The sequence below is a fragment of the Rhagoletis zephyria genome, unplaced genomic scaffold, assembly GCF_001687245.7.
Source record: "Rhagoletis zephyria isolate East Lansing unplaced genomic scaffold, Rhagoletis_zephyria_1.1 Rzeph_scaffold_01870, whole genome shotgun sequence".
Lineage (NCBI taxonomy): Eukaryota > Metazoa > Arthropoda > Insecta > Diptera > Tephritidae > Rhagoletis > Rhagoletis zephyria.
In genome coordinates this window covers 47,489-75,052 of record NW_016158954.1, presented here as the reverse complement: position 1 = coordinate 75,052, position 27,564 = coordinate 47,489, and the positions used below count along the sequence as shown (strand labels likewise).

At 34.9% G+C, this 27,564-nt stretch overlaps 1 protein-coding gene across 12 annotated transcripts; it reads left to right on the top strand.

Annotated features, from left to right (window-relative positions):
- Window positions 1–26,960, top strand: LOC108365435 (2-oxoglutarate dehydrogenase, mitochondrial). 12 transcript variants are annotated; one of them, XM_017619455.1, is made up of 15 exons: window positions 4,734–4,930; window positions 6,588–6,592; window positions 9,928–10,037; window positions 10,108–10,248; window positions 10,309–10,485; window positions 11,290–11,419; window positions 17,952–18,030; window positions 18,098–18,274; window positions 18,353–18,587; window positions 18,651–19,364; window positions 19,451–19,605; window positions 19,671–20,565; window positions 20,646–20,800; window positions 23,437–23,670; window positions 25,321–25,420. In XM_017619455.1, the coding sequence occupies exons 3-15, from the start codon at window positions 9,945–9,947 to the stop codon at window positions 25,418–25,420; spliced, it is 3,285 nt and encodes a 1,094-aa protein (XP_017474944.1). In that variant the 5' UTR covers window positions 4,734–4,930; window positions 6,588–6,592; window positions 9,928–9,944. The 12 variants fall into 12 exon arrangements, with proteins under 12 accessions (XP_017474948.1, XP_017474939.1, XP_017474949.1 ...); XM_017619454.1 differs by lacking the exon at window positions 6,588–6,592 and adding an exon at window positions 5,955–5,956 and having other exon boundaries at window positions 9,929–10,037; XM_017619459.1 differs by lacking the exons at window positions 4,734–4,930; window positions 6,588–6,592; window positions 11,290–11,419 and adding exons at window positions 1–76; window positions 12,496–12,598 and having other exon boundaries at window positions 9,929–10,037; window positions 25,321–26,960.
- The last annotated feature ends 604 nt before the right edge of the window (window positions 26,961–27,564 follow it).

Sequence of the window (27,564 nt, the reverse complement as noted above, 5' to 3'; positions counted from 1 at the left end):
CTGGCTACACCATTTGTCAGCTGTCAAATCCTAATCGGTTTTCGTTGGGCGACTTGGTTTTGAGGACAGATTTCAGGTAAAAGTGGTAAAAAATTATAAAATAATTTGCCCAAGACATAACTGTGCCGTTAACTTAAAGTTCTTACTCTCGCTGTATTTTTAATTTACGGCTTTGTGGAGCTTGCTGGAATTTAAGTCGTAAGGTAAAGTGGAGACACTTTCGAATCATTGTCGCTGTGATTGGAAAGTAGTTGACGTATATTTTTCTAAAAAAGAAAGTGTGCCTTTTATTCGGTCCAAAAAAACAAAATCTTCGGTTATAATTGGTAAGAAAATTGGGATTTGATCCATATTATTGTATTAAATACTTCGCAGATAAATTTATGGCAAAATTGTGTTTTTTTCAACGCCTTCATTTCGTCATCCAGACTTACATAATACGAATATATGTATGTATTTACTTGTGTATATATTTGGGGCTGATGGGAAATAAGATCGGAGGAGGCACGGCTACTGCGTTTGACGATACGTAGACGCAGTGTTTTCCACAATACATAAAGGTAAATATGTGAATGGAATTGGAAAAAGATGTAGGTTGAAATGTAAAGAGCAACCTTGAAACATTGGCTTTCAAAATAGATACCAGAGTTTCAGTGCCACATATATGTACATACATATGTATGTGTACATAGCTCAGCCAACTTTGTGGGTTATAGGGAATTTACATGATTCAACTTTCACAGGCGATTAGTTGAACCAAAAGTTGAACGAAAGTAGGCAGCCGACCAACTTCATTGGAAGCGATAAGTTGAAAGGCCGTTTACACCAGGCGATTGTTGCATTCAACTAAAAATCGTCTCATGTAAATTCCCTATTAATGTGAACTGTTCGGAAGCACACCGCATAGCTAGGCCATTATAATGTCAAGATAATTTATTAAACCAGTGGTATGTCCATTGGTGCTGTATGCTGTAAGCGTGGGCAGAAAGGGAAACGAGAGCGATGGCATCACTTTTTTTAAAAATTAAACACTCGAGCGTTGATATCTCCCATAGCGAACCTGGGAACCCATATAACCCTAAGAACTCTATTTTTTGAAAAATAAAAGTGTCCTTTTATAAATTTTGCGAAAAAAGTATTTTATTGTTTATTTTGCACATATTTTAACTTAAGTTTATTAAAAAATTTAAATCCTTATTTGTATTTGCCATCAGTGTAAACTTTGGGAGATGAGTACATGCGGAACAAGTCTTTTTCAGGTGTATTTTTTCTTAGACTGTTTAAAAACACAAAGAAAAAAGAAAAAAATGTATAGGGTTGGACGAATGAATGGTCGTCCTGGTCACCAGTTCCGAGTCTATTCCATTGCTACTTATTGCNACGAATGAATGGTCGTCCTGGTCACCAGTTCCGAGTCTATTCCATTGCTAAGTATTGAGGAAATTAGACTATGGTTACAGAAGATATGGAATAAATTAGCCGATGAACACTTGCGCTTTTCTCTCAAAGTGTTAAAATTAAAGTAAAATATGTACAAAATTAAGTATAAAATACTTGTTTCACAAAATCCATAAAGAACCCTTTTATTTAAAAAAAAAAAACGTGGGCCTCACGTATTCGCCGCCACCCTGTACATATCGCACGTTTAATAATAAATATAGAGATTTAATTCAAAATTTCATTTCAACATACAATTAACAAGCTTGAGATGGAACGACCCAGATTTATATTTGGCCAAGGACTGTCACTCCAGCAACACTCCCCTAAAACTCTTTGGGGAATTTGTATGCTGCTACAACAACAACAATAACAAAAATATGCTCAGCCTAACAGATGACTAAACTAAACTTCCCAAAAATGGCGGAGATACATATGTATGTCTTTTTGTATACTAATTGTATGAAATGATCAAACTTCGATTGCGTTTTCCCACAAAACGGAAATTTTTAAATAATTCCGTATATTTTTAACGTACGATATAAGCAAAAGCCACAACACAACCTCCCCGTCCCACGAGAGTGGGCTCTACGTAACTGGAACGACCCAGATTTATATCTGGCCAAAGACCGTCACTCCAGCAACACTCCCCAAAACTCTTTGGGGAATTTGTATGCTGTTACAAGAACAACAACAGNACACTCCCCAAAACTCTTTGGGGAATTTGTATGCTGTTACAACAACAACAACAGAACCCCCGTTCCGACGACAGTCAGGTCTACGTGCCGGGGCGACCCGGACTTATATCTGGCCAAGGACTGTCACTTCAACAACACTCCACAAAAACTCGTTGGGGTATTTGTATGCTGTTCGAACAACAACAACAAAACCTCCCCGTAAAGATGCTGCCAATCATCACATGGCATGTCTGACTTGTAGATTTAGCAAACCAATCAACTACCTATATCTTCTATTAAATTTAGGTCAAGTAACAAGTGTCCACTGATTAAAAACAAAGCTGCTGGCGCTGTCGGCGTGCCAGCTGAATTATTCAAGTACGGCAGCTTGGAATGGAAAGGGTGCCTGCATCAACTCTGATCAGAAACAAGTAACTTGTCTTTTTTAAAGTGAAGGTTGTGTGTAATTAATTTTTCTTTTTTTTTGCATATCGACGGCTGAGTTTAGGATCGCCCTATCGGCGGATAGTTCGAAAACGCCCTTTCTCAGAAAACTCTTCAAGAACGCCCTATTTCAGATATGGTTGGATAACGCCCTATCTCAGCTGCCGATTCAAAAACGCCCTATCTCAGCTTATTTTCAATGTATTTTCGTTTGAGATAGGGCGTTTTTGAACCGAATTCTGAGATAGGGCGTTCTTCAATAAAATTCTCAGATAGAGTGTTTTTCAATAAAGTTCTGAAGTAGGGCGTCCTTGAAAAGATTTCTGAGATAGGGCGTTTTCGAACCGGCTGCCGAGATAGGTCGATCTTCCACTCAGCCATCGATATACAGTGGCGGTCAAAAGTGGATGAATGGTGTTTCGTTTTTAATATTTACAAAGTTCTCCAGGCAAACAATTTTTTTGATATTTTTTTATCAAAATATAGTTCATGCTTTAACAAAAACCATATAAATCACACTTTCAAACTGTATACAGAATTTATACGAGCGATTCTTCTTGAGCAATGAAAAACGTGGAGTGATGGCCCATTGGCTCAAGCTTCGACTGGAGTATTCGATGGGATACTTTGTCAAACGCCTTAGAGAAATCAGTGTAAATTGTATCCACTTGAGATCTGTTTCGGAACGCTCAAATCCAGCATTCGCTGAAAATGGACAAATTGGTGACGGTGGAGCGGCTTGACCGCAAAATACAACTTTGCATTCACAATTATCTCAAACAGTTTGGAGACAGACGAGAGCTTCGAAATATGCCGATAATTGCGAACATAATTTCTGTTTCCACTTTTATATATAGGGGAAATGGACATCCACAAAGATACCAGAGGCCAATGATTTGTTAAAAATAACTGTAAGAGGCTCTCGAAGATACAAACAGTTTTGCAGTAAAATAGCCGAAAGGTCATCTAAGTCAGTTTTAGAAGTAGGCTTGAGCTTCCTAATTAGCTCGTGCATTTTCCTCTTTAAAATGGGCCTAAGCAGCCGAACGAATGCACGAAATTTTTGGGAATTAACTCGGATCAGGGGGAATTTTCGATGACAACACTGGTAAAAATAGCCGGCTGTGGTCTTTTGTGCAAGTAAGCAAAGAAATCAAGCGAGTTTGAGGTGAGAGTTGCGTGCTACGAGTCTGTAGGTGCCAGGTTCGATCCTCGGTTGGAGCGATTGCCAAAAATTGTTTTTTATTATTTTATTTTATTTGATTTATATATTTAATTTTAGTTTAGTTTATTTTCATTTGTTTGATTTTATATCAAATTTCTTATTTTGCTATTAATTAATTAAATTTTTTTAGAGTTTAATTGCGTTAAAAAAGTCAATAGCACCTAACGGAAAGCAACGTTAAAAAATATAGAACTTATAAAAAAATTAATAAAAAAGAAATAAATAAAAATTCTACTGGCCGTGGGACTCAAACCATGCAAAATACGATTGTTTTACGAGATTTCGGTTTTATATGCAAATTGGAATGAATAAGTGAATTTGTTCGAAACCATGACTGTATTACCGCGTAAAAAGAGGATCAAGTCCCAGTAGATAATTTCAGGAGTTAAAAGCCCTTCTGAAAGGCCTTCCTGAGAATCAAGAGGCCTTCCACTCTGCATTCTTTTCTCCTTTCTTTTTTGTATGGAGTGGCACAAATTGAAGGGCTTCCTCTTTTGCTACCCATGGAAGGCCTTCCAGAAGGGCTTTTATAGGACGTACTTCAGAAGGCCTTCCAGAAGGGCTTTTATAGGACGTACTTCAGAAGGCCTTTTGGAGGAGTTGCTTCTTTAATTTATAAAAATCATATATCTTTGAAGTATTTGCTTAAGATTTATATCAAATATGTGTTATTGGAACTTAAAACGTTTATCAGAATTCATTTGTAATGTTAAATAATATAAATTTATGCATTCGCGAAAATTGTAAATGGATAAGCCCTTCTAGAAGGCATGCAAGGAAGGACTTTTTCAGCCCTTCTTGGGTAGGCCTCTTAGGATGGCTTCACTTGAGAAGGCCTACCTAAATTATCTTCTGGGGTGGATTCATAATTGCTTTCGTTGTTAATATATGTATGTATGTAATTAGGTTTTCTTGTTATCTTTCTTATACCTCTGCGAGATGTGAATGTTGTAGCACATACATAAGTTGGCTCGCATCGTCAAATATTTATTTATTTTTTCAACTTTCTTTGCGGACTTGTGACTTTTCTGTTTTTCTCATCGCTAACTGGCGTGAATACGTTCAGTCCGTGCGCGGCGTTGCTATCGTACAGACCTCGGCAAAAACTGATGGTGGAATCACATAAATGTTAACTAGTGTTTGTAGGGTATGTGCAAAAGCAACAAAAAGTGCAAGAGTTTTCCAGTATTTGTTTCTTCATTAGTTGTCGCCTTGGAAAAGTACAAAAGTGAATTCGCTGATATAGAATTGCTCATAATTGAATATACTTTGTACATATGTATGTATGTATGTACATAGGTACTACATCAAAGTTTATCTGCCTGTCTGACCTTAATCCAAATATTTTGTTCAGCACCAATTGATTAACAGTGAAATTGCTTTCATTCTACTACGCTTGTGTGTGTGCCACTCCACTTTGTTTGCGTTGATGTGCATACATTTTTCGTAAGAGACATTTTTCTGCATTATGTAATTGAAATGCTGTCGTAATGCCGAACTTTTTCGTTTGGCGATAACAAGGAATGTTAAGAAATTAAATACATATTGTCCGGGCTGGAAATTTTGTTTTTACGTAAGAACATTTAATGTTGTGCTTTATGTGTTCTTTTTGCTTGCTTACACATCTTTGGTCAAATATTCGTACATAATTTGTTTTGTAATTAACCAAAAAATGTCCAACAGCTGCTTGTTAACGAAGTCCTCGCCAGAGACCGATTTTCGTGCTGTGCAAGTGCATATGTAAATATGTATGTATGTGTGTATGTAAAAACAATTTTTTCACGTGACGTGCTGATACTTTGCCATCGATTGATTTGTTGGCGATAGGTTTAAGGCCAAGGTCGGTGACTTTCATTTTTTATTTACCCAAATATAGATTGCAAAAAACTTTTCCGACGAGTTAATCGCATATTTTATTAGTATTATTAACACACACAAATACATAAATAATAAAACAATGCTAATAAACAAAAGCGATTACAATGGCATATGCTTAGTTATCACTTTGGTTTTTACGCGAACGCAAACTGATATGCTGATTCATAGAAAGAAAATACAAAGGCCGGAGTGATAATGTTTTTTTTTTTGTGTTCCTGGTGCATGTTTTTTGATGAGAAGAGAATGACTACAGTTTTTGTAGTGATAAGCTTAATAAATTTCGTAGTCTGAAGTGGTTTAACCTAGGCAAACAAATGAATAAGTAATGTCCGCCGGTATAAGTTCATAGTAATTTGTGGTACAATCAACATAAATCACACACAAATTCGGTAGGTAATGAAGTTATTCAAGCGGTTCATTTGCTGATAACTCATTTTTATACCCGGGTGGTATTAGGTGCGTTCCAGCGATGTTTAGATCAAAACCTGTAGAACTGTCAAAAAGAAAAAAATTTCTCACCAGAGAAAGCAACGGGTGAAAAACTGAGAAAAACTGCTGGAAAGTAAAAAAAAAAACATTTTTCCTGCAAGTGTAAAGTGATGATGAACTTCGTTTATTTAGCAATTTCGCTATTCTTTGAAAATGTATGTATGTATGTATAAATAATATACAAACATTTGATGGTTCGGTTATTAATTATAATTATCTTTTACATATTCAGTAAATTTCCTTTTAAATGTATTTAAATGTAAAACCACTTGATTGGGTTTATAATTCTGTTGGCAATTTATTAAATAAATTAATTCCCGTATTAAATAAATTATTTTGAACTGTGTATGACATCAAAGAATGTGTTCTTATGTATATCCGAACAGTTCCTAAGAAAGTATGGCTGAACATCTGGGCTTATTTCCGATTTTAGATAGTGGTGCACAAAATAATAGGAGTGCGATATTTTGACCAGTTTTGGCTATTTGTGTTTTGTTTATTTAATGTATATTATTTCTTTTATAATAGCCTAGCTGGTTATACCACAAACACGTTATACAAAATTATAAAAAATCGACAAATTTTCACCAAACTTGTTAATCAGATACTTTAGAAAAAATTTTGGTATGCTGTTTTGTAGCCCATTTAATTTTAGTACAATGAAGTGCAAGTTTCAAACTTGTAAAAAACCCCGTTGATTTTTGAGAGCTTTTTTGGTTGAACGTGTTTCACGTTTTTTCCATACAAAGTCTTTTCAACAATTTCCTTTTAGACATATGGAGGATACTGCCAGCAAAAAAAATAAATCCAAAAATCTACGGAATTTTGTAGCAACTTGAAACTTGCACTTCATTATACTATAATTAAATGTGCTACAGAACTGCATACTAACATTTTTTCTAAAGATTATGATTAAAAGATTTGAAATTTTGGTGAAAATTTGCAATTTGGTGCGTTGGCTTCTTTCAGTACAACATGGATGTTTTTCTCTTCATACCAGTTCTTGGCCATATTTCTATAATGACAGCTTGTGAAATCGCGCCAAAATAGCACAGAGCCCGAGTACCAATGACAGAAGTCGTTTCTACAAACACTTTCCGACGTCAATTTTTTGATTTATTGTCCCCGTAGTTACAAAAACGTTGCTTCTCAAACCGCATTTACACATCGCTTGCCAAATCAAAAATTGCAACATCGCCTCTGTGTCCTTGGCCGTATAGAAAGGCTGACCTGGAAGCTTATTGAAGTCCGCTTTAACGTTGGTTTCATCGTCCATGATTATGCTGTCGAAATCGTGAACAAAATTATCGAACAACTTTCGCGCTCTTGTTTTGCGGCGGCATTTTGTTTGTTTGTTCTGTTTGGCGTTAAGCTGACTTTAAATGATTGCAAACCTCCTTCTCCTTCCGAACTTTTTGAACGTATCCTTGTGACATGTTAACTTGCTAGGTATAATATTTATCGTAAAATTAATGACAGGCTTGATTAATAGCCCGGCCCTTGTGGCTGACCTCTGTTTTTGAAGCCATGCAAAACTAAGTATTGAACTAAACGAATCATTCCGTTGTTTTTGTCAAGATTTTAACTCTCATGCCGTTTATGTCAATGTATGTGATATCCACTCTCAATAATTGAAATACTGTCTTTAGCATATCCAATCCAATCAGCTGATGAATTCGATCCTATAGCTGAATGGTTTTAGATCTCGACACTTAACAAACTCCTGTTTCCAAGTCTCGACACCAAAAAACAAAAAGAAAAAAAGTTCCGTACGTGTCGGTTGGACGGGAAAAGAGGGTAAAAACCGTTGGGATTAATTAACAAAAAAAAAAAATACAGCCCAGGGTTTTGCTTAAAAATTCGTACCACTTCATTGGCTATTTTCTTTGAAGTTAATCTTTTTTTCGACCACTTCCAACTTTGCTTTCTGTTCATTAACCTGTTTGAGCACATAAGTTACGGTCGATTTAGGACCTTTCGATGATTTCGCGATATCATTACAAGAAAAATTTGGATTTTCTCCTCTTTGCTCTGGCTGTATGGCTTATTTTAACAACTATTACAAATTACGTAAAATAAGTAATGAACTAATTTAAAGTATAAAGTTGCCTAACTGCGATACACATTTTTTCTAGGCGACTGTTATTTTTGTCGGGACGAGTACGAGTGTTTGTGCGACCAAAATTTTTCTTATACTCCTTTTATATCTAAAGAATATAGCTTGATCGTGTTGTAATCGCAAATGTTGCGTTGCAAATTTCTTAAAATGTACGTTCGATGTGGATTTCTAGCAACGTTGTATGTGGAAAATTTTTGTTTTATTGGTGGTGCGATATTGCCGCCTTCTAATGTTTGTACGACGCAGAAAGCACATGCATGGTCTTGGAACAATGTATTGACTACAATATTTATAACTTTAATATTTCAAACAAGACGATTTTGATAATTATAATTACTCATATTAAAATATATGGGACGGCGGGGTTACTCTTTCAAGTTTTTTTTTCCTTCCCATACAAAAACCTGCTTGCAAATAAAACTCGAACGTGAGGGACTGTTTTAAGCAAAAGTGGTCAACACGTTGCTCTCTATTTCTTTTGCCTTACATACTAGAGTCCGACCGATTCCCAATTTTTGGCCGATGCCGATGCCGATTAGTCGGCCAGTGAGCAAAGAATCGATTCCTTAAAACAAAAACTGTCTGAATATAAATTCATTCAAGAACAAATGATCTTAGTAAACTTTATAATAACAAAAGAAAAACATAAGCAAATAACTAAATAACATTACAAACCATATAATCATCCAAGAATCTATTAACTTATTTATGTTCATAGATAAATATGTTTTAAAATACAGTAGGGCAATTTATCTAAACGCGTAAATAAATGCCTCGTATCCACGTAAACCTGGTGAACTTGTTTAATTTTGTATGGAAAACCGGTTTATTTACCAGGTTTACACAGTTACGAGGCATTTACGGGTTTAGATGAATACCCTGAGCATTGCAATGCTTTGTTCCATAGTTCTTTTCTTATTCAATGTAAAAAGATAATTCATTCGAAATAACATTTTCAGTAGTAAAAACTTGCAGCTTCTGCTAATTATAAATGTGTTTTCAATACAATTTGTTAATAAACGGTAACCGTAAATTTTAAAATAACGATGAAATTACAGTTCACGCCCGATAATGTGAACTAAATTAAACCAAGCGGGTTCACATTTTGAATTTATTCACTTTTGCGAAAAAAATATACCCATTTCATCACAGTCATGAATTTTGAAATAGATATTTACATTTGTGAATCGAAAACGAATGAATTTATTCCTTTATTGGTACAGTCTAAGATGCCTGTTTTTTTTTTTTCTTTTAAAGACAACCACTTTTTGGAGCTCATAGCAAAAATCCAACCATTCCGTGCCCGAACTAAGTGCATGTGAAATTCATTCAGTCATCTTTTAGAGCTTTCAAGTATTGTTCAGTCTTTAGAAATAAAAAGTGTTCACATTTTGGGGTGCTTAAACTTTAAAGGAATTAAAAAAGTAAAAAATAAATAACATGGAATGAAATGCGGAAAAAGTAAAAAGAATCGGCCAAAAACGGCCGATGCCGAAGCCGATACTTTTGGCCGATACTAGCCAATGCCGATGCGGCTTTATCGGTCGGACTCTATTAAATATTATAGTTATGCCCTTGCAGGACAAATTATACGGACTGCGTTATCTTGCTAGTAATGGTTAAATTAATGTATATTTTTCAAATATTTTTTAATTACAGTGAAACATAATAAGAGATGCATCGGGCACATACAGCTTTCAATTTGGTGTTATCACCCATTGCGCAAAAGAACTTTGCCACGTGGTTGATAAAAGATGGCAATTCAAAGGTATTATAATTGTTTCAAATTGCCCCAAATAAATGAATGAATTTAACTTAGATTCCTTTTATGTTTTCAGGTATGGAAAAATACCACCGTTTTGGCTACCCTGCGTGCGTACAGTTCGGCACCGGCTGAACAATTCGCGTCAGGGACATCTGCTACATATGTAGAGGAAATGTACAACTCGTGGCTACGTGATCCAACTTCAGTGCACACGGTGAATATTTGTGTGTGTGTATATTTGTTGCAAGGGTTATGAAAATAATTTCTATTCTAGTCTTGGGATGCCTATTTCCGAAGTAACTCGTATAATGCACCACCGGATTTTCAACCTGTTCAAAGAAACTTAATACCGCTTTCGGGTGGTGCTACTGCTCTCTCCTCCGGCGGAGCCATTGATTCAAAGACGATTGAGGACCATTTAGCAGTGCAAGCCATTATCAGGAGCTATCAGGTAAGCAATTCAGTAATCCAGATGAATAGAATAACAGTGGGATTAGTGTCTGCTCAATAAACCTATGTTGAGAATTTTAGCAGTATTATTTTGAATTATTTATTACCGCTACTAATTTCATAGCACTCTGTTCATTGTATAAATTGTAGTACTATCGTCAGTTTATTCCAATTCCTACTATTTTGAGTTATTCTCATTTATTTTACAACAGTAAAACTTTTCATATGTGAACGATTATTGTAAGCGATATATATATTTTTTTAAATTATGTTTTGTTTATTAGAATGCATCTTTTTAAAACAGTTTATGTATTTAAATAATCCCCAAATCCATATTCACAGTATTTATAGAAGGTATGCCAAAGATATAAATGTTATTCAGATGGAAGTTCGAAACCAATTCATAAACTCCTCTAATAATTTAGAAACTTACGCCCCCCTAATATTACTCAAATTGGTAATTGAATAGGTTATACCTAACAAGATGGGGTCTCCCTTTTCAAATATTCCCTGATTCTCATTTTTCTAACTTCATAGCTGACTTCAAGTTTAATACATACATATTACGAGGCTTATATGTATATAGTAAGTTCTTAATTTATCATTACATACAAGCAACTTGTGGACATTTATTTGCACACCTTAGATTAGTTTTATAATTTACGATCATAAACCATTAAAATAATCGAATAATGTTACACTATCAACTCAACAACAATGAAACCCTCCATCAACATCTGAATGATATCAAATGATCATGCATTAATGTGATTCCTTTGAATGAATAACGTTGTTACACCTAAAGTCTCGCGGTCATTTGGCAGCTGATTTGGATCCGCTTGGCATCTTGAGGACGGATATTGCTGTCAGCAAAGATGGTCAGACTCGCCGAGCTAACGAAGCTGTGCTGCGGCAGCATTCCTCCTTTTTTGTTGGTAATTGCTTAAACTGATTTCATTTCTTTTAGTTTAAAATAATAATTGAAATTGAATAAATGAATATTATGAAAAACGATTTGGTGCGCTGTCGCAATGAAATTCGGAGTTACAGTATTATATTTTGTCTTTCTAATACTTCTTGACACCGACCTGTGTCACGCTATATGTATATTTTCGAACAACTACACATGTTAGGCTAATCAGTCCTTAGCTGAAATTATAATTGCTGATCTGATAAAAGATACATTAATTTTATGCTTAAGTTGTTAAAATTTGTAATTCTGCTGTATGATTTGCGGGAAACTAAAATATGTATGTACCTTTGAAATTACTTTTTTGTTTTCATGTACCTCATCCATCAGTGGTTTCGATTGCATGGGGCAAAATCTATTTGCTAAAAACAAAAAAACCACTTAAACATTTGTAAAATAACAATTTCGCTGTGAGAACCCCTAAAAGTATTCCTTACTATTCCTTTGTGCACAGGCAGCAAGTAGTAAAAGTATGTATATAGTTGTATACGTATGACATATCATCGCATCTGACTCATATAAAAAAACGTATGCACCTCATACAGACCATTTCCAGCTCATTTTACGTAACTACATACCGTTACCTTAATTCACAAAGGCCCTAACAAACACTTTTTTCGAAATTCCTTTTTTTCACAGATTTTGGTAGGTTTTAGTACCAAAAGCCCTCCACCTGTGTTGATATTATTTTTGAAATGTTTTTGTGCTTCTCATTAATTAATTAAAAAATGTGTTAGTTAGGGCCTTTCAATACTTTCATTCTCGTGAAGGCTGGGGATTTTTTGTATCTAATAATTATAATTTTTAAAAATTACTATTTGGTTGGTTTTGATTTTCTTATTATTTTTTTAATCTTGTATTTTCTTTTCTTTACATATCTCTTCTTTTTGATTATTCGTTACATTTCTGCCTATCCTTCTGTTGCTAAATTGAAAAATGAACAAAATATATGCATATACTATGTAAAAACGGAATCCAAATTTTTTCTATGTGTTTGTTCGTCAATGACCAAACCCACACGCTTTTGAACTGTTTCAATAGATTCGAGGACATAACATTGCACACCTCGACCCTCTTGAAATTAATATCGCAGAATTGCCCGACAACTGCTCGACGAAAGCCATTTACGCTAATTTCAGTTTTGGTAAGTAGGATATACCAAAAAAAAAGCATCATATCAAGATCAAAAACCCAATAAAAACGTAAAAAGATATTGTCAAATTGAAGCCGGTCCTTTCCGTTTCCTTAGAATTATGTACGTAGGTGTATCCGTGTGATGATTTATCCTGGTATAGTTTATAACTTCACACCATTTTATTTATAAATAGTATGTATTTCAATATATTCTATACATTTAAGCTCTACCCAGAATTACGCCGGCTGACGGTAAACGGCTGTCAAAATTAAATTTCACCAAAAAAAAAATAGGGACAGGCACCTAATTGAGGCGGCAGCGTTTTTACGCCAACGTTTTTCGGTTGATTTTATATTATTTCTAGTTTTACCGTCCACCGGAGGCGGCATATTGTTGGTTGTAATGATTTTAGCTATTTTCACAAGTTTGCATCCACACTGTGATTACACTGTGGCGATTAAACAGCTGTTCACTTACCGCCGACAGCTTTACCGTCGTCCGCTAAAATTCGGGGTAGAGCTTTAGTGTTTTTTTTTTGTCTCAACTGTAATAAATTAATGTTTACTTGTCACCCACAAATTTGATACAAGTTAATGTCGAGTGTTCGTGCAAACGTCATCGTAATTCGTAATTCGTCATCGTATTCACAGTTCCTTACAGTAAAACAGATTTGGCATTTTCTTTAAATCTAACCTATATATTGTCGTTTAAAGTACAAAACCGCGTATCGTCGTTCTGCAAAACAGCCTAACTAACATTTTTTGCCAAAAATGCGATTGCTTTATAAAAAAGAGAACCATTTTGAAATATGAGTGTTTTTACTCTACTCTCTACAAAATAATTTGTGCGAACTGACATACGCGGTTTTGTACTTTACGACGATATGTATGTGTGTACGTTGTCGCAAAAAATATCTGATGGTATGGGTTCAATGTAATCAATTTCTACTAAAAGAGTGATTTATAATAAAACCAACGTTTTCCAACAAAATTTTAAATGTATTTACTAAAAGCCCAAATTCGATACTATTTACGAGTAACTCAAAAATTCGATTTGCCAGAGCACTGCAAAGTAACTTTAATCATTATAGATAGACCTATATTTCAACATCAGGATATATTATGCAGCTTTTAAATATTCACATGCCACGTTAGGGCTGCAAGTAACATAAGAAATTATCATTTTCTTTCCTAGTAAAATGTTAAATGCAAAAATAAAATTAAAGTTAGTCAAAAAGTGAGTGTATGTTAAGTTAAAATTTTCCTAAATAGTATGCTAATAACAGCTATGTGGTGAGGACACACCATTGGAAGTCAGAGTATGTGTTCTGTTTTCACAAAGTAGTCGATTTGAAAATGTTCAAATAATAAATAAGTAAAAGCTTTGTAAGGCCCGTGAAATCGGAAATGCAGGCACCTGCAGTTTATTATTAACTGAATTTTTGTGATTGATGTAAACATCTTGGCTAATAAAATCCCCTTTTGAATTTAAATTTTGGTCATTTAATGCCCAGGGAAACTGACAAGAACAGTACGTTGAAATTAGGGTCGAAATTGGTAAGCTGGCGACTTTTTGCATTGTCGTCAATTCTTTTTTAATACTGCAAGGCTAGTCACTAGGAATGCAAAACACGGTTTGCGGGTGCCTGGGCTTGTGGAATCACTACGATGTTAAAAACAAGGGCGGCCGAGGTTTTTATTAGCTCAAATCAAATTACGCACTAACGCTAGAAATACAACTTAGTAATCAAACCATGAGAGGATTTTGTCCAAACCTACACCAAAACCTTTTTACGAAGAGTTAAAGGTTGGACTTTTTGATGATAATTTAATCTTTTTAAACGAAATGTTTGTGGTTTCTCCACTCCCTTAAAATCCTTTTTTGAACATATTTGTAGTATATCTTAACCCTCTAACTTCCAGTTTTTCAAAAGTTAGTGGGTTAGTAATTTGCACAAAAAATTATCCACCAAATTTTACTATTACAAGAGAATTATGTCCTCAGTCGATACGTTAATAAAAATACAAACTTAGTGATTTACATAATTTTTGGCCAAAAAGTAAAACCTTTGAACCACTGTAAAGCAAAATTGTAATAAGATGGAATGAAATCCACTCAGAAAAAACCTTTTACTTAAAATACCAATTGTCTGCCGTTACAAAATATTACTATCTTTAACTTAAAGTCTGGAAATCTTTATATGAGTTTATGAGATATTATGATGTAAAATATTTGGTCACCGGACTCGTAAAGCTTGGCTTAGCTAATAAGATGATTCAAACACAAATTACTCAAAATAAAAAATAAAAAAAAAACGATTATAACACCGAACCCCTAACTACATATTCCCTTGCTTGTCTGAAATTTAAATTTTTGTTTTTTTTTACCGTAGTGTGTACAGGTTTAGATACTAGTTATGTTTGGAAATAAATGCTAGCCCTGTTCTGCTGAAGTAAGCTCTTGATTGTCGTTTAATCGATGAATAGTGATTATCAATTATTGTAATAAAATATAAACTAAAGCTTGAAGACAAACGTGCAAATTTACGAGAAACCCTACCTCGTTAACGATTTTTTTGAAAAAGTTACAAAGGTATATTCTTATTTCTGTACGAATCGAAAATACTTAGTGATTTCCTCGCACTCGAAAACTTGAAATGATTTTATGTTGAGATTTTCGGCGCTCTCGAGGCTTTCCAAGTTTATAGAAGAAATACCCCTATTGGAATTTTCCGTGCAAAAATTTTAAACTTTCCATTCGTACAAAAACAAGAGTACGCCTCAATAATAAAAGTATATCAAGTCTTATTAAATATAGTAGAATTAACAACCAAACACCACTCTATGTCAGCTGACCTTATTGTCAAAAATAAATAAAGAATAATACAAGGTTATCCATTTTAGCCTCGGTGAAGTAAAAGTTGTGTATCGCATAGCCATACCAAAAGGACTCCAAGACGTCTTGTGGAAACCACATTTCGTCCAGATCGAAATCCTCAGTGTCAGCTAAAAGAAATCGTAGATAATATGGCGACTTTAGTTTCCCCATCGCGAAATGGGCAGCCCGTTATAAATGAGGGTTTTCATTAGTTGCGTTCCAGATGCTTGACGATTTGCATTGATGGTTTTACAGGATTTGCACGAAAAGCTGTTTTCGCCATTAATAAACCTTATGGAAGGTGGCCCCTGGAACAGCTTCGTGTAAAATCCTGCAAATCGTGAAGCATCTGGAAGTGCGACATTCTCGTCCGAAGTTCAAAAGGGGAACAGTCGAAGTCATTTAGGGCCATAAGAACAGAAGTGGCCTAACCCACATTTTTTTTTATTCATACTTAAAGTAGTGTCAAATGTGATAATTTTTTTAATAAATGTCACTTACTCTTTAGTTTGATGGTACACAGCTACATAGCGTACTATCAAAGCAAATAAAAGAAAAATAAGTTAACTACAAAAAAAAATTAAAAATGTGAGTTAGGCCACTTCTGTCCTCATGCGCTCATTTTTACTTGATTGAATGTGATTTGCTGATTTGTTGAATATGCAATACATACTATTTGGACTGGAACTGTGAATAACATCAAACGAACAGTGATGCCTCTCGAAATTTCATTATTATGCCGAATTTCCACTTGGCATTGAAATGACAAAAAATGCCATGTGGAAATGAAATTAATGACAATTTTTTCAACGTAATGAGTTTTAATGCCCAACTTTGTCATTAGTCATTTTTGCCATTTAATGCCTAGTGGAAATCCAGCATTAGACTTTAGATTTAGTTGTATGTACTGTTTTCTGGACACTTACCACCTGTAGTACCTAAGCATTGTAAATTTTTTAATATTCATGAAAATAGGTTTTGAACTCATTAACATCCACAGTTACACGTCTAGAAATCTTGGTAATGGGTTTTCACAGAATGAGTCTCTAAATTTTACTGAATATTAATTTTAAATGTTTGTATTCAGAATTGACGCTTATTGCATTGTATGTAGTACAGAAACATAGCATAAACGGTTTCGATATTTCAAATTGCTCTAACTTCTAATCGCTTGCCCATATATAGGGCTCGGAATCTCATGCACCCAAAATTCAAAAACAACGAAAACAATTCACTTCAAGAAACAATAAATATTTATGTATAAAATTTGATTATAATCAAGCAGACAGTTGCAATCTTGTGTAAATAGAAACATTGACCGTTTAATAGGGGAACCTTTGGTTGGTTTTGTCACCCTGGGGACAAGCAATTTGTAAGTTTGCCATTTTGATTGCACAACTCGTACAACCTACACAGCCATTTGGCGTCTTAAATGAATTTCCGTACGTAATGCAGAGAGAGGCAGTTGCACTGTAACAAAATTCTGCTTGGCCTTCATGTGATAAATTTCGGTAATTTTTGCGTGGGACACATCCAGTGCTGATAGTTCGTCCGCTGCCGTAAATGGCCCTATGTCCCGGGACCCATAATATTAAGGTAATTATGTATTCATCAGAGATATAGGCCAGCTCTCTCCCACAGTCCTCCACTAGTTGAGATCTAACAGAGGTAGAAGAGAGTGCCTCAATGGCCGCTTGGCTATCCGAGAAGATATTCAGATGTATATTTGGAAAAATGTAAGGTAGTTTTTTGTCCAGAGATTTCGCACAAAAGTTAAATGGTTGTAAATAAAAAAAAGCAAAAATATGCAAAATCAGGTATTTTTTGCAAAATATGCGAAATCATGCATTTACTGCAAAATATGCACTAACAATTGAATGCCATTTTAAAGGAAATTTCACGATTCGTAAAGCCAACTCAACCATTTCCCTTTGAAGATGACCAGTAACAAGTAATTTTTAGCAAAACAAAAACCGTCTTCAACTCCCATACAAAAAAAAAATATATATATATATATATATCATGATCCACTGATCGGATCTCAACCAGATTAGTATTAGTAGGGACCACCTCTGAGACACTACCTTTCCGAGGCAAAAAGAATTATCGAAATCGGTTGACGTGGTCCAAAGTTATGCGGTAACATACATAAAAAAAAAAAAAAAAAAATATTCCGACGAACTGATAACCTCCTCCTTTTTTAGAAGTCGGTTAAAAACATGCATTTGCATGAGATTCCGTGCCCTAGCCATACATATATAATTGTTTCGACTGAATGTATGTTTCGACAGGTCGTGATATTTTCTATGTCCTGTATATCCATAATAACTTCTGTCTGAACTAAGTGTTGCCATAAAACATGTTATGTAAAAACGATCTCCTCCGGATTTCAAAGCAAATAAAAAAATTCTATGTACTATATTTGTTTGACATGAATTTTGATTTGGGCTTGATATCATCTAATATATTTGTTCTCAAAATGTAGGAGAACAAGATATGGACCGACCATTCAAACTTCCTAGTACTACATTTATCGGCGGAGATGAAACCACTTTGCCATTGCGGTAAGCAACGTAACCAAACGCGGTTTTTCGTAACCGAGAAGTTAGATATTTAAACATTTTTGTTTAGAGAGATCCTAAATCGTCTTGAAAATGTGTACTGTAATAAAGTTGGCGTGGAGTATATGTTTATTAATTCGCTGGAACAGTGTAACTGGATTAGGAAGCGTTTCGAAACACCTGGAGTCATGAACTATTCACCAGAACAAAAGCGACTCATTCTGGCGCGTTTAACTCGCGCCACAGGGTAAGAAAAGTTCAACTATTTACTACAAAGCGTTCATTGCCTAGAGATATATACTATACATACTTTAATTGATTATAGTTTTGAAGCATTTTTGGCGAAGAAATATTCATCTGAAAAGCGGTTCGGTCTGGAAGGTGGTGAGATGCTAATACCGGCTATGAAAGAGGTAATTGATGTTTCAACTGAATTGGGTGTCGAATCGGTGATAATGGGTATGCCACATCGTGGACGTCTCAATGTCTTGGCCAATGTTTGTCGTAAACCGTTACCCCAAATATTCACACAATTCGCTGGATTGGAAGCAGCTGATGACGTGAGTTGATTATTTATTGACTATTCGGCATTTTTTGATATTGCTATTGTGCAATCTTTCCAGGGTTCTGGTGATGTGAAATACCATTTAGGAACCTATATTGAGCGTTTGAACCGCGTCACTAATAAAAATATTCGATTAGCTGTTGTTGCCAATCCTTCTCACTTGGAAGCTTCTTGCCCCGTGGTACAGGGCAAGACTCGTGCTGAACAGTTCTACCGTGGCGATCAGGAAGGCAAGAAGGTCATGTCTATATTATTGCACGGAGATGCTGCGTTCTGTGGTCAAGGTGTTGTTTACGAGACGATGCACTTGTCTGATTTACCCGACTACACCACTCACGGCACCATCCATGTTGTCGTAAACAATCAAATCGGCTTCACTACCGACCCTCGTTTCTCACGCTCGTCGCCCTACTGCACCGATGTCGCTCGCGTCGTAAATGCTCCAATTTTCCATGTGAATGCAGATGATCCAGAAGCTGTTGTGCATGTGAGCAGAGTGGCCGCTGAGTGGCGTGCTACCTTCCATAAAGATGTCGTTATCGATTTGGTTAGCTATCGACGCAATGGCCACAATGAAGTGGATGAGCCCATGTTTACACAACCCCTGATGTACCAAAAGATTAGGAAACACAAAACCTGCTTGGAATTGTACGCGAACAAACTTATCGCTGAAGGCACAGTCACTCCTGAAGAAGTAAAGGCTGTAGCCGACAAATACGATAAAATCTGTGAGGAGTCCTTAGAATTAGCTAAACAGGAAACACACATCAAGGTAAGAAGAAGTTCTGTGTACCGAATTTATCTATTCATTTTCGGACGTCACAATTTCATATTAATGCACATACTCCTCTCTAACAGTACAAAGATTGGCTTGACTCTCCATGGTCTGGTTTTTTCGAAGGCAAAGATCCCTTGAAAGTATCACCAACCGGTGTAAAAGAGGAAACGCTTATTCATATTGGCAACCGATTCTCGGCGCCGCCACCAAATGCCGCGGAGTTCGTCATACATAAGTATTAAGAACTAATTTTTTTCTATTTTCCATTGTAATTACAAAAATATTTTCTAATTGTTTCAGAGGTTTACTGCGTGTGTTGGCTGCTCGGAAGAACATGGTTGACGAGAAGATTGCTGATTGGGCGTTAGCGGAGGCAATGGCTTTCGGATCGCTGCTTAAAGAGGGTATTCATGTGAGATTGTCTGGTCAGGATGTTGAGCGTGGCACATTCTCACATAGGCATCATGTATTGCATCACCAGCTGGTAGACAAAGCTGTCTACAACCCTCTACAGCACTTGTATCCAGATCAGGCGCCATATTCAGTTTCGAACAGTTCCCTTTCTGAGTTCGCAGTTTTAGGTTTTGAGCATGGATATTCGATGACCAACCCTAACGCTTTGGTGTTGTGGGAAGCTCAGTTCGGAGATTTCTGTAACACTGCTCAATGTATTATTGATCAGTTTATCTCGAGCGGCCAAGCCAAATGGGTTCGCCAATCGGGATTGGTTTGCCTTTTGCCTCATGGTATGGAAGGCATGGGTCCAGAACACTCATCCGGTCGTTTAGAACGCTTCTTGAGTCTATGCGCTGATGATCCCGATTATTTCCCTCCTGAATCTGATGAATTCGCTATTCGACAATTGCACGATATTAATATGATCGTAGCCAACTGCTCGACGCCAGCCAATTATTACCACATTTTACGTCGGCAGATTGCAATGCCTTTCCGCAAGCCTCTGATTTTAATGACTCCTAAGTCCCTGCTCCGCCACCCATTGGCAAGAAGTCCTTTCAAGGAAATGGCCGAAGGTAGTGAATTCAGACGTGTAATTCCTGATGAAGGTCCTGCAGCAGAAAATGCAGACAATGTGAAGAAAGTGCTCTTCTGTACTGGACGTGTTTTTTACGATCTGTTAAAGGCGCGTGAAGACAAGAAATTAGAGAAAGAGATTGCCATCGTACGCGTAGAACAGGTTAGAAACAACGCAAACTGTACAGTGATTGAGTAGGCTTTATTGATTTTTCGGGTTTTTTCGTTTTTACTACTTAATAGATTTCACCCTTCCCATTCGACTTAGTCAAAGAGCAAAGTAACGTTTATAAAAACGCAGATCTATTCTGGGTTCAGGAAGAACACAAGAACTCAGGGGCCTGGACGTACGTGCAACCTCGCTTCCTAACAGCCCTTAACCACGACAAGGATGTCGGGTAAGTCTCTTGAAACATTTTTAATTTATTTTCCTTTTTTTTTTTGTTTTTAATCACATGCGTATAAACATACATATTTTATAACTCGGTAAATCGAATTATTCGAATATGACATTAGTCGACGCTATCGACTATTTGACTATTTTCGACCATTTGACTTTTGGGTTATTCGACTATTACGAGCTCCAACCTAGACGACATTTAAGTATATACCCTTTGAAAATATTATTTTTCTCATCTTTAGTTCTCGAAATGAAAATCTAAACACGACATTTGCTACATTACTAATTTATACAAATTAGATAAATACATATATGGGTAAAATCTGTTGTTGCTAAAAAGCCAATAGAGTGATAAAAAGCGAGCATTTTGGAAACTGATATAAAGCAGATGGAAGTACGAGTCCATTCATATACAGTAACGGTTGAAGTCAGTAGAACGGTTATGCAATAATCGCATTGTTCAATCCATAATCAATAACACTGCTATTTAAGCGTATAGCTCCAAATTTTTGGAATATAGTTTATTTCTCTAGCATATTTAAATTACCACAACCACTTATGTACTATATTGAAAATCAATTATGAATATCTTGTTTCCTTTTTTGATATGTTTTGCTTTTATGACCGCCGTTATCCCGGAAGGCATACTTTCAATACAATATTTTATGCTTAAGACTTGATTTCTGGTGCATTTTACTACCACTCAAAGATGTTTTTTTCTAAAAACTAGAATATTTCAATTATCGCAGAAGTACACGAGGTATTTTAGACTCTCGATAAGCAAGGTGCAACATCCTGCATACAAACGTTTTTTTCTTTACTCTCTCTGTTTTACTCAACGTATGGTTTGAACACCTTCCACCAAATAAAGAGATATATAATGTAAAAAACAAAGGTAACGAGGGATATCTACTTTTTTTTTTTGCAACCCTTTCCTACATTGCTCCAAAACGAACGATTGATGGACTCGTTTGTAACGAACTATCTTAGCGATTTTGTTTAGTTATTTGGTATTTTCTCTGTAGCGAGCTTCTTTTTAACTCAACGCTTTCGACATCTTTTGCACGCAAAGAGGCATATAGCTAGCTTAGAGTGAAAAGTTGCTAAGTCGACTTTTTATTAAAACTCATATTTTGATACAGGAGGCTAGATTTTTCTGCATTATTTCGAAAACGATAAAGGTACTTATTTTATTTATTCTTGTTTATATTCAATGAAAGAAAAATTTACTTAGTCCAAAAGAAGCTCCGAAAATCCGGATAATACTAAATCTTTGCTTTGCTTTAAACAGCCAAAATGTTGTGTTCAAATTTTTGCGAAATACTTGAAGAAAAATGCTATAAAAAGCTTTCTTCCTCTGCTGTAAAATTTAGAAAATTGGACTTGGTAACTTTTCACTCTAAGCTAAGCTAAATAATACATGCAAGGTAATTTAAAATTTTGCAAAAAAAAAGTCAAATTTTTTAGCTCCCCTATGTCAAGAACTACCAGGAACGAAGTGTTTGCCCAACCGCAATAGCTCCGTTATTGAGAACTACGGACAAATCTTCATTATTCAGATTCCCATATGAAAGAACAACATTTCGATTAATAGGATTTAATTGTTGCAATAGTCGAATAATCGTTGCAAAGCGATATAAGGGCTAACGTAGTACATAGTACATGCAAAGCGACTAGTCGAAGAGTCAGACCCTGCCGAATATTCTAATGGCTATCATCAACCGGCTGTGCTGACTGTGACTCCATTAGTCGGTTAACGGAATAGTCGAATAGTTTTAAAAACTTTTGAGGAAATGTAAAAAAAGTAACAAGTTCACACGCTTCATCTTTATTACGTTTGCGATGAGCTCCATAGTTATTCTGTTTACGACTAATTTAATTCTTGGTGCCATTGAAAACGTAAGAGTTGCACCAAATTCATCATGCGCTATACAAAATTTTCCAACTGCACCTAAGTAGTCTTAATATGTACATATAATGTATGCTTCTCGCTATGGTAGTCAGTTATGGAGTACGGTTACTATAAGGTAGACAATTTTATTTTTATAATTTTGTTTTTTGTTTTGAAAAGTTAGTACATAACTACTTTTAATAATTAATAAAAATAGATTTGATCAGACAAGGAAATTCGATCAATAGGCTATTCAATGTGGAGAATAGTTCGCATTTCATGTTACAGTTAAAAAAGGATATGAAAACAAAATGCATTTATTTGATTTTTTTACTTTTCCCAGGGCATAAGACTTGTGTTAAAATAAAACTCATGTTTATATAGCACAGCTTTGAAGTTTTTATGTTTGTTAATTATTACATTATTATCCCCTTTATATATAATTTTCAGTTATCAGTTCCATCAAACAGCTAACATTTATCATTTTCCTACTAAAACGTTGTCTTTACATATTAATAGTGCTCTTTTATTTAAGAGGATATCATCTACATATACATACATATTTGTATTTGTGTATGCAAACACTCTCTTTGCCAAGAAGTTAAAAATGTTAATTGTGCAACTGTTTTAAAGCTGCCTTAGTGCGAGTGAGGACGAATAATATGTATATAATGAACAACGTTTTTCGAATATCGAAAGCAACCAACAAATCCATTCTTTGTGTGTGTGTATTATTGTTACAGCTCCTCTAACCCGGCCACAATACAGACTAGCGCCGCCGACTCTGCTTCCGATTCGAAAACGAAGCCGTGGTTGAGTCGTGTTTTCGCCAATGAAAAGAGCGACACCGCCGAAGGCGAACAGAAACCAGTCGACTATTTCGATGCACGCGAAGTTCGAGATATGCAAGGCAATTTCAATAAGCCCGCTGGTAGCCGGGACATTTCGCCAAAATACAACTTTGGACGTAAAATTAGGTGAGGAAAGAGAGCGCCGTCCGAATTCTCAAATCTCACGATGTGATGTGGGTCGATGCGCTTTAGTAGCAAATCTTTGCAATCTATATTCTCTTTTGCATAAAATTATCTAATATTTTCTATCTACAACGAAAATCATTGGAACAATGTATGATGTAATTTTATTTGTTTGCCCGTTAAGATGTAATTTTCGCAATGTAGGGTATCTCGGCACTGTATTCACATTTTTGCTTTCTATAAAACAATGAAAACAAAATTTTCCAAAGCGCCGGCATTTCTCAATACTCATAAAGTTTTCTTTGATTTTGCCAAATTAGTATTACATAGCTGAAATTTATGGTATTTTTTAGTATTTGTATGTTATCGTGCCGAAAGTAAAGTAGCGCAAATCTAGTCGTCATTCAATTTTGAATGCACGCAGTATGTTTTCAATGTTTTAGTGTTGTGACTTAACTCATATGCTCCATTTTGTTCTACTTATTCATTAACTAACGCCATATATTTCGTTTTTAATCCTTTGCTTTGTAACTTTGTAATGGTTCTCAGAGTTGAGTACTATGTGTTTGTCGCATCCTTTGTGTTTTTCCCTTTTTAGCGGTGCTGTCTTTTTTTTAATTTTTCCATTAATTTATAATCGAATAGAATCAAGTCTTGAAAATCAAATAACAAGCGCCCAATTGATCTCGAATTTAAATGATGCTGAGGAGCAATAAATCCCTCAGTCTGGCAGCATGAAATGTGAGCATGAGCAGCAAAATGTAAAGCAATTGGAATTTGGGCCTGTGCCAATCAGTAGCAAAGTTCTGTGGTGAAAAAACAGTTTGCTATGAGTGAGAAAATTTTACATTCCTGTTCTGCCGGCTTGGTCATTTCTTTCACCTCATAGTTGTCAAAAATTTACTATCCGGAGTACTTTGCTATCAATTGGTACAGGACCTTTGTTGAAATTCGGTGTCAGTGGACAAATAATCTTAATTGTATTGAATATTTTATGATAGTTTTCTTCGAATTCTATCGGTAGTGTAAAATTGTTTTGTCAGTAGCGTGTTAGCGGGTAGCGGGCCCAGTTAACCGGTCGCTAATATAAGCTCATAAGTACTATGGTGACAATTCGAAAACTAATCGGCTCTCATTTCACTCATATATGCCAAGATTAAATCCTTGGGATCTTTTTTCATTGTTGAATTCATATCAGTCATATGATTTATATTTTGACTATTAACCATAATTTCGCTCATTAAATAACATTTAACTTTGCATGCACGGATTTGGCCATCACTGCTGGTTTTTATTATGGCATTTTGATGGCGGCATTTGCAAAATATTTTCGCAGTAATGCCGTATTGAAAACTAGTATTGATACTCTCATGTGTAAGGATAGTCCATAAATCACCAATAGAGTATTTAGCGTTGCATTGTTCCATAAATTTCGAACATTTTCATTATGAACTGCATATTTTATTACTCAAAACAGACTAATCATTTTTGAATATTCTTCTTCTCCTCCTCTTACTTTAAACATCCTTATTCACAAATCTCTTTTCCAATATCCCAACCATTTTCCCCCTCCTTACCCACTTTTGCACAAACAATGATTGTGCTGTTTTTTCCTTTCTTTTCGTTCTGCTTTCTTTATTTGTGTTACTGTAGCTACATTGGAAGGCCATGCAGCGCTTCCACCGCCACCGGCTCAAAGGTGCAGCATACTCGTGAACTAAACGCATTGCTCAACGATGCAACGACGGTCTAAACGGGGTCGAATGCGAGATGATGTATAGTGAAGTTTTAATTGGCTTGAGATATTTCTGCGGATAACCGAGATCATAATCCTCTATATTTACAACAGCAATGGACACATAATAAACTATACAATTACATTATTTTTTTCCTTTATTTTCGTCGACATACAAAGTAAATAATCAACATGCATACATACCTACATATATGGAGATTGCAGTTTTAGTAGAAATAATTGTATGACTAATTTATAAAGAAACTATTAAGGCGTGTATTAATTAAAAAAATATCGTCTCGATATTTGCGAAAGTTTGAAATGCGAGAGAAACGATATAAAAAAACAAATAGGAACAAAAATGCAAATATTAAAATAACGAACGGCCTTATTTATTTATGTGTATGTATGGCTTTTTATATTGAAATGACTCTCCATTTTCACGTAAACAATAATTATTTTGGCTGTTCACAAAAAAACAAGGAATGGAATGTAGTTGTGAATTACAAAGATGCAAACTGTCAGGGATCAATTAGTTTCAATGTATGTATGTATGTATGTGTGTATTTAAGTATATGTTAACAACAATTGTTTCATCTAGCAAAATGTCCAATTAATTGAAACAGAATTAAGATACCAATAGTTTTTTAGTTATTTTGACGTCATAAAGGAGCAATATATGTATAATTTTATTATTGTTTATTAAGAAATGAAAACACGACGACGTCACAAATACATACATACTTGTTTTCCTTGACGTTCTTACTTTGGATCATTATAAAAGCGTGCTTTTTCTGCGCTGGAAGATACATGACTTTCTCAACAGCAGACACGAACATAATATGTATTTGTATATTTATTTATAGAAGCGTAAAAATAAACGAGAATTTCTAAGATTATGATCGCATATTTAAGTTATTAATTTACTAAATTATGACTCAGATCGCCAAAATAATTTTGCCTATAAAAACAAAAGCGTTGTGGCATCCTTCGATTGGATTCTTCATTTACCTTTTATTTCTTGACATTATTTATGTATGTATTATATTATTTATGATTTTCGTTATTTATAAGTCTATATGATACTATGGAAAAATAAAAAAAAAAACCGATAATATATAAAGAAACAAAAACCATCATTCTTACTTTTCAAAAGCATTGGTGATAATTTTTAAGAATTCACAGAATCAACATATATGTACATATATTAAAGAGGAAAGTGTCCTTGCTTTTGTTTTTTTTGTTTATTTTTTTTTTTGCAATTGAAATTTCTTGCGCTTTACAAAATATGTATGTATAAGTACATTGGTTTGGTAAACAAACTCAACAGGTGATAATTGATATTCATATCTAAAATATTTATACATACATATGTTTATACTATACTTAAATTTACATTAAGTATGTTTGTTGACATACATGTATGTACATTGAAGTTTCTTTCATAATGGTGTGAATCCGCTGAAAAGTTAACTCTTTCTTACATAAAACAGATAACTATTTATAAAATATTTTGATAGATGGCCATTTCGGTTCATTGCCGAGAGTAAAACAAAATTTAAAGTATGCGTATGTGTAGAATGATAATCAATAACATGTAAATGCTATCGTAAATGCGCTATTAATATAGAGGCCAGTATTGTTAAGAAGAAGAGGTTTAAAAATGCTGATGTCGCACGTTTAATAATATAAAGATGTAATTCAAAATTTACGCTTTTGGAGATTTCTTCATACAATTAATAAGCTTGATAGATAAGTAGAACATGTTCAGCCTAACAGATGGCGGTCTTTTTGTATACCAACTGTATGAATTCATCGAACTTTGATTGCGTTTTCCCACAAAATTGAATTTTTGAAATACTTCTGTATACTATTAAACGTGCGATGTATGTACATATATATAGAAAACTTTGCCTGAAGGCACCTACTTGTGCTTTGTCGATATCCAAAAACCGTATTTATATTGCACTCGTTCTTCAAAAGTGCATTTATACGAAATTCCTCATTTGTTAGAAATCGGCAACAATATTTTTTATGGGGAAGGGAGGCTTTACTGTGGATTTTGCAATAAATTAAAATGAAAGTATTGTTGCTTGAAGATACATTTGGTGTCTATAAACATTTCTAGTGAATAATATCAAAAATGTTGAACTAATACACTT